At 42.7% G+C, this 12252-nt stretch overlaps 1 protein-coding gene across 2 annotated transcripts in view; it reads right to left on the reverse strand.

Moving 5' to 3' along the window:
- LOC110983914 (sushi domain-containing protein 2-like) overlaps positions 1-8527 on the reverse strand; it is a 31150-nt gene extending 22623 nt beyond the window's left edge. Inside the window, exons 1-4 of one of the 2 annotated variants that reach the window (XM_022243584.2) lie at positions 8299-8527; positions 5080-5204; positions 3898-3981; positions 622-870 (exon numbers count right to left, since the gene is read on the reverse strand). In XM_022243584.2, coding sequence (XP_022099276.2) covers positions 622-870; positions 3898-3981; positions 5080-5204; positions 8299-8365 — 525 coding nt within the window. In that variant the 5' untranslated portion in view covers positions 8366-8527. The remainder of the gene's footprint in view (positions 1-621; positions 871-3897; positions 3982-5079; positions 5205-8298) is intronic. The other variant, XM_022243585.2, reaches the window with a different exon arrangement.
- Between the last annotated feature and the right edge of the window lie 3725 nt (positions 8528-12252).

Raw genomic sequence — 12252 nt, forward strand, 5'->3', positions numbered from 1 at the left:
CCTGACAAAGTCTGCGTTGAATTTTCAAGATGTATTTTTGCGTTGGGGAGGCAAGCTCGGTGGTCGAGTGGTTAAGACATCTGCACTAGTAAGCAGGAGGTCGTGGGTTCGAGTCCCACCCGAGTAAGCTTGTGAGGTTTTTTTCGCAAGCTCTCGGACAAGCACTGAGCATACAGTGCTTATTAATATACGTCTGCGTTGAATGTTACGCTCACGGATGCATCTTTTCTTTTTCAACATCGCCCTTACAAACTGCGCCAAAAGGAAAATACCAAAACAAGTAGAATGCAGTGTGATGGCTTTAAATTGGAGAGCCAATCTTTAAAAAAAAGTTGAATAAAATATTTTGGTAAGAAAATTCAGTATTTGTTTCACGATGCAGCTGTATGATGAAGCTATTAAATTTACAGGGAAAAGCCGTACAATTGAGATCCATATCTTCAGTCAACAAAGGTAATGCACTACTATGGAATGTAAACGCAGATTACGAAAAAAAGGCCACAATGAGTACAATTGTGTTCGTGCACACTATCTTTACTTTTATATGGCTAGCAACAAAGACTTCTCCGCCACTGAGGGTCAACCAACTTGATGTCAGCCTACTACGCCGTGCAGGCCTACCTCGTTGGCAGCGTTGGACACCTGATCCCACGTAACCACCATACCGGATGTGGCTGTGAAGCTGGCCTGGTCTATGTAGCAGGACTTGACGATGGCTTCTGCGTCGATTACAGCCGGACTCGTCCTGGTCAGACCGGCCCGATAGTAGACGGTGCCTGTGCTTGAGGCGTGGTCAAGCTGAACCTCGTTCCAAAGTGGGGCAATGGCGACAAGCTGCTCCTCGGGGAGATCCGCTATATCGTTGAAGTTCTACATGCAGAGCACGAAAACCAACAGGGTAATGTTTGAATAGCAGTCCGCATCGAAGTGAGTCAAAGGTGTGTGCGATTGGAATTTGGTGTTTGGGTGTAGGTTGGCATGGGATAGGTTGGTTTGGGCTGCTTTTGGACTGGTTTTTGGTGTTGGTTGGGTTTGATTGGGTTCAATTGGGTTAGACTGAGTTTGGTGGGAGTAGGTTCGGCTAATACGAAGGTCGTGGTCTATCTGTTTCGTTTTGGATAGTTGTAATGGGTTGATGGGGTTAGGTTGGGTTAATTGAGTTTGGTTAGGTAGGGTTGAATCGGCTTAGTTTCTACAGAGGTCAAGGCATCGTGTTTCTTTATGTTTTTATAATATAACTCGCTCGTATAGATGAGTATAAACACACATATTTTAGTTTTAAATAAAAGACGAACTACCATGAACATGAAAAACAGATGTTCTTTCATGTGTCCATGTTCTGAGGTACGCACCTGTACAGGTTTATGAACATAAGGTTGGGACGCCGGATAGGCCAAACTAATTTGTTTATGCCCTTTAACCAAATTGCGATTTCCCCCAAAGTTGTTTTTCTCCCAAGGGAAGTCTTTTCATTCGAGCGCTTCATAAGGTTGTAAAGATCAGAGATCGGTAGCTCTTAAAGGGCGCGTGAACATGTTTCCTTAGAGTGATTGGCCTACCATTGGGAGCTATACTGCCCTATTATGAATTTGACTTTGGGGGCCACTATAGAAAGTGGATAACCACTCCCTGCAGACATGTGATACAGTGCCGGCGTTGTCAAGTAAATTTAGGCATGACCTAAATCCAGCTCGCCAAGTATGCTCAAACAAAACTGTTCGTGCGCTTTGCCTTGTCTTTAACCTTTGCTTCCAGAACTGGGAGCAAAATGCTTGACGTAAATATCTCTCTCGCAGGACGCCATCTTTGTTGGAAAATCCTAACTGCGTATTCAACATCAGCAGGTGCGTGTGCGCCCAGTGTGTAAATGTTCTCAACACGCATGTACGCGCACAGACCATTCCAGCTTACGTTTAAGCTAAGCGTTAATAGAGAGGTTTAGTTTCAAACACGTTCTGCATGAACGCGATCGCGAAACAAGAGTGGACTCTTGCTGACGTCATTGTTTCGTGCGTATTGTCTCTTACGTACGGGTAGTTCGCACGGTCGTCCAATACGTGAAACACGAGAAGTTGACGTTGGATCAGCATGTGAGAAACTGCCACTTTTTTGAGGTTTAAAATTATGCGTTGAACATTTGCAATTATGAAATTGACATTTTTGGAAAGTGCAAAGGTTATGTAACTGGAAATTTTTCATGCTTGGTTTATGATGACCGACTACACTTTTTTTGGAGATTTACAGGATGTGATTGATCATTTGTCCTTTTATTCGAGTGTTCATTTGAAGATTTCTATTTTGTGCGGGACGCGCATCTAAACTTTCAAACAGGCATTCGACGCCTACTGCGCGCATCCCTGCGCGAATATAATATTGTCGCGTTTGCTTAATCCGGTTCGTAAGTGACTTCGTCGTAAAGGCGGACGCGCCACGATTAGCAGGCTCCCATTGGACGATCGCAGAAGTTGCACGTCAACTTCCGGTTCAATGGTTCCACATAAACGGCGATTAATGCATGTAACCCTATCTGCAGTGCAGTGCACGTGTGCATTGGGCGTGGTCTAAACTGAAGTGACGTCACACTTACGAACCGGATGCGTGCATCTAAACCTCCCTAATGCCGCATGGCAGGGCCTGTTATTGTCAAAGGAACTCACAACGCAGAAATACAAAGCTAAAACTAACAACAAACAAACGCCCCCAAAAGCTGCACGCGAACAATTCAAGAAAGACGCACGCGTTACAAAGTTGCCGCCACAATTGATTCATCTGCTAGTTGGTATTGCCTGTTGATGGCGACCGTACGGACGCAGCCATGTTAAGAAACACACACGTTATTTGCTGTTTCCGCTCACGGTCAACAAAGTGCCATCTGTGACAAAAATGGCTTTTGAAGCACCATTTGTGAGTGTGTGGGTCAGAGTTGTAGAGGAATTCATTTCCACGATACCAGAAGGAATACTCTGCATGAGTACAAGTTCAAGGTGTTTTTTTCATGCGAGTATGAGTGCACTTTCACGAGTGCAAAATTTGTCGACCCTTTGCAAACTCGCATTGGCTCGACCGATTTCGAGCATTGTGATTGGCTAACGCGTTGCAAACTCTTAGAGGTGCACTACTGTGAATCGCCCGTATTATATTTGAGTGCGATTTCATAATTAAACTAGTACGAGTATACGATAGTCTACTTTCCTAAGTTTGAACACCAGTTCCTTAATATAAACAGCAAAGAAAGAAGAGATTCTGGAAGTGCTTGAAAGCAAGACAAACTGTTTATGTGTAGACATGGTCATGCTAACACGCCTATTTTTGAAAGGTTTTCGTTTTTTTTCCATCTCATGTTTGAATCATCCCTCATCTGACTAGGCAGCAACGACTGGCCTAACAATGGAATCTGGTGTCGAGTTTGTAAGTATAATATTGTGCTCGGGAAGGCTCAAGTAAGGCGTGATGAATGTTCTGGCCCGCTTTACCGCATTTTCCTACTTCGGTCATCGAGTGGAAAGTGGAAGTTGGGTTATCTAGGAATGTAAACGTGTGAGATGTGAGAGCCTAGAAGCAGTAAGCTATTCCTGCCAGGGCACTGTGTAATAGGGACGGCAACCGTGTATTCATGAGTAGAAGCTCGCAACAAATAAGTGAAATTATGATCAAAACTATTTGGAAAAAAACGCTCAGGAACAACTGTCGGTTTGAGAACATATTTCCATGCAGACGAGTACTTTCTGCGTCCGTTCAACGTATGGTACATGAACATGGAATTGTTTCTCGCGAGTAAGAGTACATGCGTACATTCTCTTGAGAAGTTGTCGAATACAGGTTTTCCACGGTACTGCTAATAGGGATTTTTGTAATGAGAGCAATGGAGTTATGTTGAGATTTCATTCGCTTTCTCACCCTGTCTTGGATCGGGAGCCCAACAGCACGAGGCACGGATGCAGGAAGTGGTCCGCCAAGCGTCAGAATCCCATCGTCGTTTACCTAAAAACAAGCACAACGATAACACTCAGGGAGAAAATTATCCAAATTGGAAACCCATTTTCCAGAATAAAAAAATTGAATTATTACTAACTTTATTTTTAGGAAAAAAATATATTTTAAGGAATGAGAGGACTACATGTTCCCCGCTTAGTAAGATTGTCTTTGTGTTGTGTTTTGTTTTTCACTAAATCTCAGCACGGTGCACATGGTGGATGCCACGTCTCAAGGGGGGGGGGCATCACTTGACATCCGTACCACCTTTCGACCAGTATCTGCCTATCAACGTTTTTGGAACTTGGCATTTTTGATCCACTGGAAACATTTCAAATTACAGTCTGGTACTTTCAGTTTTTATAACGATGTTGTTTATGGCAATCATCATATGGGGGATGTACTTGGTGTGTGTTTTGGGGGGGTCGACATGAATTCCCTGATCTTGTTTGCAAAACTCTAGAAATCCCTTGAGCTGCACCAGTCCTAACGCGTTAACGAAACGAGTGGATTCGGCTTAGTCTTTGGTTTCGTTGGTTCCCACCATTTTGAAGCAGCGTTCAAAACCACATGTTGAAGCTTTGACTGGAACCAGGGAGGCTGAAGTCTAAGCCGAATCCATTCGTTCCTGCCTATAGTCAAAAAACGCGTAAAATAATATGCCCGACGCGTAAAATGGTGAATACGTCATTTGCACCACTTTATGTGTAAAATGCATTAGTGCAAGAACAAACAAGTGAACCAACACGCGCGCGTACTCCATTTGTTTGCGCTGCACTTTCTGGTTCACAGTGACGTCACACTTCGGTAGAAGCGCGGGTTTTTAAAAAAAAAGGCCAGTCGCCCGACTGGACATCCATATCCGCTCTGAGTGCAACAAGAGAGGGCGTGTTTTTTTTAGTACTTACCGCATAAGCGCGCGTCTGTAATGGAGATCAATGGCGCGTTTGACGCAGAGCACGCTGAGTATGCGTAACGAATTTATTCCTTAAAGTATGGTCTTTGCGTACACGCAGAACGCGTGCAAGAACCCGCTTGGAGAACTTACAACCATCTGTCTTTCTTTTGCCGTTTGGGGGTGCACTGAAACTCGGTGTGGATACTTACAAACACGCTGTCGTATTTCTTCAAATAAAACGGGAAAGCTGGGCTCAGCTGGACTTCAATTGCTGCTTCTGGACTGTTTTCCAGGACCGATGAGCCCAGCTGAACTGGGTCGAAGTTCGTCATGTCTGAAGGAATGGAAGATTGCGAGAAATGACACCGTAACGGGGGGTGGATAGGTAAGTTTGTTTTCAAGATAATCACTTGAATTATTCTGAATACTCATAAAGGATAGAAAGGAAGCAGAGCCACTGCAGTAGTGATGCAACTCCAACCGGTCCTTGAAAGAGAATCTTGAAGCAACATATTCTTCCATGCATTTAATAAATCAGAATCAATACTTCTGCAGACACCAGCAACAATGCAAAAAAGGTAACATTTACGAATAATTGTCAACACAAGAAAACAAAAACCCATGAATTGAGCTAGCATCTTCTCTGCTAAAACAAAACAGAAAATAAATACAAGGAGGAATAACATTAAGCAAGGAAACCAAGGAACAATTCACTAAGGAAGAATGAACAATGGTGGATGGATTAAAAGACTGCACTAACAGGTATATACTTCTAAACAGATGAAGGATCGTTGCGCACTTCGCCATCGGCAAAGACACGCCCCATACGAGGTCAAAGAAGCAAAATGGGTGTCCCCACAACCTAAGACAAAACACACGCACACACAGCTCCTCCCCGTAAAAGAAGATCATTTGTAATGTGTCAAGTTACAAACAGGGGGGCAGAAGTTGAGGAAGAAAAGTTATGATACTTGTGACATTTCAGATGCGTCGATTTCCACCGTTTTCGGTCACCCACGAAATTGAGGAGATTGGTAACAGACGAGAGCAATTGTGAAAGTGAGCGGGGCTGAACCTGCTTTGACCCCGAAGGCGAATCGGTGGCCACATCGACGGCCGCTGCTGGCATGTGCCTTCACAGAACTCAACTCATGCATTTTATTGCTTTGATTGCTAAGAAGTGAATTGATAATCAAAATATTGGCGAAGAGTAAATCCAGGAGAACTCTTTAAAAAGTTTTCCCTTTCTTTTTTTGCAAAAAGAGGATTGTTGTCTAAGAAGGAACTTTAAGAAAAAGATCCTTCAAACGGGTAAGCAGAAATGTGCGAAAGTTGCCTATCCAACAAAATGTATATAGTGACGCACTCTAAAATTATCTTAAGTATTCACTGAAACTCAACTAAACCATAAAATTGATTGTATTAATTGCCAGTCAGACTGTATTAACCACGTAACAAGCCATTAAGCGCAACAATTCACGCGGCCACACAAAACACGACCGTGCACTTTGTACCCTGACGTGAAATAGGCACATGTATAATTCGTCATGCACATTATCGTTGGCACGCCCTTCTCTAAATAATGCCCGGAAATTGGGCATTGCTTCACCTCTTGGCCTTCAGCCTCCGTTAAAATGACTCAAAACAATGCAGAGAGCCTCTAATTTTCAGGTTTTTCGTTAAATTCTGAGTGTCTCCTGTTTCTTGTTAGTAGCTTACAGGAACGTACAGGTGTATGCACAGACGTTGCAATATGGCGGGTTGTCTCGTTCAAAGGTCAGAAGATAGCGTCACCTCACCAGCACAAAATCTTTTACACTTGAAAACTGACAAAATACTGACGCACTCTTATAATTTTACACGCAGTCCAGAAAAGGCCTCACTGTGCAAGCAATATGCATTTTTTTAAACGAGAGTCCAATATTCGTGTGACGCGGAGTGGCCCATATTTGCCAGGGCACCCCGATGCATGGATATTTATGAAAGTATTCATCTTGCCTCTCAAAATGTTAGTCTGTTGTTTTTGTTGCTTTTGTTGGTGTGCAGTTGATTTTGTTGCTTTTGTTGATGTTGACCTTGCTTTTGTTGATTTTTTGTTGATTTTTTGCTTATGTTGTGGTTGTTTTGGCTGCTTTTGTTGATGTGTTGTTGTTTTTGTTGCTTTTTTGATGTAGCTGTTTCTTTTTTTGTTCATTTAGTTGTTGGTTGCTATTGCTGATATTCGTGATATTTCAAAGTTGACGACGGTACCGTTATTGCTCACTATCCACATCTGTACTGCATGCGCATGTCCTCCTTAAAACCACTCCGTTGAACTTGATCGAACAGAGCATGCGTACACATTGCATGCAGACTTGAAATAGATATTTGTGTTTTTGTCCTTTTGTTGTTTAGAGGTGAATACCATTAAATCAGTTTCCTGCAAAGTTTATGCCAGCGTGGGAGCGATGTCTGTACTGAATCACACTAGACCATTTGTTCTTCTTCTTTACGTGATACAACACAATTCTAATTCAACACTTGTGTTCTTATAGTGTGGAGATAACTTGGCTTAATTTTGCATTCAACCTGCTGGTAATGCCTGGTTAATATGTAAGGGAAATGTATGTTAAATGTTGCATTCGACTCCCCTCTGTCTATTATTACTATTCCTAAACAGTGAGTACCAAAATGGGATCAAAAACTGGCAAATAATAATAATGATGAGTGGGCCTATGTTAAATAAAACTGATCCAGCTTGGAAGTTGGAAGAACTTATGAGTTTTAAATTTCACTTCAAGCAAACTCATCGAATGTGTCGAATATCGCCGGCTATTTCAATCTGAGCGACAATAAGCGACAAATCAAGCACAATTCATTTTAAAAAACGTAATGAAAAGTCATTAATTTAAAATCCCAAGTACAGATGGAGAACGAATTTTGGGGGAGGGGGAGAACTTTTGTTTTTTCCTAGCAGAGAGAGAGAAAAAAAAGATTTTCTTTTCACGTTACCTTTAATGTCTTTTTAGAGGTGCAAGGCTACACTGTGATTTTTTACACGCTTTTGGGTGGAAAAGAAATACCATAAACCCAAAATCACCTTTCCCTCCATTAAAATAAATCCAGGCTTCAGGTGAGGTACGTGATCCCCGTTACCCCGGATCTACCCTTGAGTATAGTTACACCTGTCTGACTCCCAGCACCAGCGCCACAAAACACACCCCTTCCCTTCAATGGTTGTGCCACATATGGTCACCCGTGTAGAATAAGCCGGTACCGGAATACCTTGTCAAAAGCTGTAGTTGGCAGGAGTGCCGTAAACAAAACGTTCCAACAATCAAAACGGTGCAAATATTTTCCCCTAAATTTGCGAGACGGGGATCCAACATTTTGTGTGTAGAGTACGGATAAACAACGGCCTTCCTTGATACAGAAAAAATCACACTCACATGCATGCGTCTCCCTGGTTGAGAGTACCAGGCACAGGAGAACGACGTGACTCCACTCGACGGCCATAATAGTGCGATAATCCAAGAAATGTTCCTGTTTTCCCCCACCGATCAGCGGGCAAACATAACCAGAAAAGGCAAGCTGAAAGGGCGCTTAAAAATCAGAGTCCAAAAATGTGCGCTTCAAATCCGCAACATTTCAAGATGGACGGTTGCGGCGGGTCCAAAGGTCTGCTGAAGCTATTTGATCGAAGTGTAAACATCGTTAAAAAATAAACAGCGCTTTTACCTGCTGGACAAATGGGGTCGCTCGATCGGGTTGGCTCGCGACGCTTTCTGCGCGCATGGGCTGCCTGCACCATTTTGGAAAAGGGGAGTCGAGTAGAGTGCAATAATTTGCAACTAATTAACCAATTGGGGTGACTAGTTTGAGAACAATGTGAAAACATTTGTCATAAGAAAAACATTAGCTTAAAACTACGATCTCTTCTGACTGCATAAATTTAGAGACTGAACGTGGTGGAACCGGACAAACCACCAACGCACGCGTCCATTCTTAAAATTGGAAAAAAAGGTCAGTTAGCGATGTTTCTGTCTATCATTTTCATTTACTTTTAGTCACGTGATTCTATATTCCTTTAATTTAAAGCAAAGACTCGAAATGCAACTGTATCAAACGAAGGAGATGGAATGGATAGAAGGTGAAGTCGAAGGGGAGAGGCCTTTCTGAGAACAGTCGTCCGGCGCATGGGCGAAATGTTGCTGGTATGCAGTCCTAGGACCACAACAAACATAGCGATAGCTGTTTCTACGCTCACAACTACAAACCGGAAAAAAACTTTCTTGAACGAGACGCCGTAAATTTGTCGTCACGTCACGTCATGTCAGAGCTCTGGTTACCGGGCAAGGAGCTCCGGTTCACTGCACTCGAAGACATGTTACCACGAAAGCCCGTACTTTGTCACCGAGTCCCATATATAATCCTTATGTCAGTTGCGTTAATGTACATTATGACACCTGAAAGGGATCAACGCAAAACAAAGCAGAGCAAAGCAACGCAAACCAACGGAGAAAGCAAGTGCAGCTCTTAAAAAAAAATAAAAATCAAGGACACACCAAACAGTAAACAGAAACTTGTACAATGTAAAGGGTCTGCAGCCCTCGCATAGACATAGCAATAATAAGCCAATTACAACGGTGTTTAACCAGTAACAATGTGAAATACCATTAATTAAGGCCGAATGAAAAATGCTCGTTTCTCATCCGCGCCCGCTTTTTTCCCGGCCAGACTCCTTTTCTTAAAAGTTTGTCTGCTCTCTCTCTCTCTTTATCGGTTCATTTTGCCAATATCAACCGTCAAAATTTGGCATCATCCTGTCTGTTCAATCTCCTGGCTTTTATAATTTTGAAAAAAAAAATAGGTAGAGGATTTTTGATAAAATTCATAAAGAAGAAATATACCGCGCGTTCTCTTGGCACATACACTGAAATTTAACCTTTAAAAAAAAACGCATTTTACCGAGTACAGGATATAAGGCTGCTTGGAACTGATCACCGATTGGAGTGACCTTTCTCACTGTTTGTGCTTTTTAAAAGCAAATCAAATATTAGGTTATGGCAAAAAGAGCCGGAGGAATCATAACACCATCATGGCATCTATACCCCCAACCTAACAGTCCATCGCACCTGATGACTGCTCCCAATAGCATGGCTTTTTTAATTTACAACTTTGGGGCAGGGTGTCACTCGACCGTAATGCATCATTATTTGTATAGATATTCAAACAATAAATCATCAGAGGTGAGCTCAGCCTTCCTCGAATCACGAACCCCTTTGCTCGAAAACATACCCCCATACTGACCAGAACTTAAACCTGTTAATTAATCCTTAGGCCCTGCAGCAGAGTTCGCGTGAATCGAAACTCGGTTACTCATTAACTACGATGACCGCCAATATGTAAGTGCATGTTTGAACAGCGTGTACCAGCCTACTCTGTCGCCGTCGGATGAGCCTACGGAGTGGAATTTGGCGCGCAAAGCCGAGCCCGCGTATTTTAATTAATCATTGACATCCACGATATCTCATTGCCCTGTCTAACAATTTCAGCGCGCGTGCTCGAAGGAGAGTATTGAACAAGCCACTTTGAACTTTGGCCTTGGACGTCGGCTGCTGTAGGATAAGGTGCAGTGAACTAATTCAAGCCCCATTGAAAAGAGTGTAAACTCAACAAAGTTCAGGTCTCAGTATCGTGCAAGTCGGCATTAATGGAGTTTGAAAAAAAAACAATCTAATTATTGTCTTGACCCCAGTCATTCTATTTCTTGTTAATTCTCGGTGTGTTATTCCGCATGCATTTTTAATTATTCCCGCAAAACAAATTCACCCCTGGAATAATGACAGCTCTAAAGGCTGCTCCCAGTCCTTTTTCAAATGGCCCCCCTCTACTTTCTTGGGCACTGGGGACCCTTTTCCATCCGTAACTTTAGCTCAGAAAAACCCAGGACATTGATGCTGGCCCATCTTTCCACAAACCGTCTGATTTTCCGGCCCCAAAATCTTCTTTTTCAAAAGAAACTGTCTAGGCACTTTTTATGCTAATGAATTGAGCAGAAATTTTCACTTGAATTGGTTCACTACATCCTATAGGCATGGCAATTACTTGCCTCAGTCAGTCAAGGTGTCAGACCATGGTCTGTAAATACAACGCCCCCAACGACGAAACCGCAATTAGACACACTGTTTTGGGCGAGCAATTCATTCTTTCCCACGCTACGGACCATTCCTCACACGGGAAGGGATTGAATTTCGAAACTAATGGAACTTCATCCAATGGTTTGATGGACCGTACAGTGCGCCACCAAGGGACTGCCCTGAAAGAGGCCATTTTTCAGGTTGACGGTCGACAAAAGCACCACCGCTAGATAGATAATTCGGAGAAATTTCTGATAGATTAGGATATTCATCGCACAGTTAATTAATTTGAATAAAATCGAAGGGATAGATTATGGAAGCTACTTGAATCTTAAATTGTTTTTGGATTTTTGCCCTGCCCAACGGGTAGGGCAAAAATCCAAATTAATTTACATCTCCCCGGCGCAAATCCACCCTTGAAATACTTGAATCTTCTCCTCTGACAAGTAAGCACAGAAAATAATCCTCCAAGATGAATACACACAGCCTCCAAATACAATTTATCGACAATTTTCCACAATGTGCCGTGCATAAGGCCTTTCTGTCGACACCTTTGGTGGCGCACTCTGTTGGGAATTGCTCATATTATCTGGTGACGTCACAAGAGTATGAAGGAGGACGACCAAGTGTGGGCACACTAAGACTTGTTAATTACCCCTTGCAGATATACCCAGAACTAGCCATGCGTCATGAGCCATGTCATGTGGCTTTGGACGATGTTCTTGTGAAATGGACTTTCGTGTCCCATTTAAACTCGCATTTCATAACCATTTTAGAGGAATTTCGATTCCTTTCACATTTCATTCTAGTTCCACTTCGGCACTACAATTTGCCGGAAGTTTTGGGAGTTTGCCGTTTCAAAATGACGTTTTCGTGTGATTCATTTTTGTTTCAATTCAGGACATTAGGCTAGTCTTTATATTAACGTTTGATTATAAAAGAACCTAAATGACCAAAAAAAATTGGGTTCACGGTTCGAACAGAGAATCTCCTGATGAATATTGTCCTCCTGAAATGACATCACAGTAAGCAGGGCTCTAACCAGTCCGGAAAGACTTTGGAAGCTTGAAATGGTGCGGTCAAGTTGACTTGTGCGCAACGTCGTTCCCAGGGTGTCAAGCAGTGCATTCGTACTGCCACCTACACTGCAGAAACCAACGGCCGTTGTCACCGCGTCTTTGAGCTGATTGTAAGCATATAATCGTTTAAATTTAAACACCATTTAGGAGATAAACATGTTTTGCTTTTCAGGAAGTGTTGCCG

The sequence above is a fragment of the Acanthaster planci genome, linkage group LG10 (genome assembly GCF_054643075.1).
Source record: "Acanthaster planci isolate LZ-2023a linkage group LG10, COTS_SCS, whole genome shotgun sequence".
In the NCBI taxonomy this organism is placed as follows: domain Eukaryota; kingdom Metazoa; phylum Echinodermata; class Asteroidea; order Valvatida; family Acanthasteridae; genus Acanthaster; species Acanthaster planci.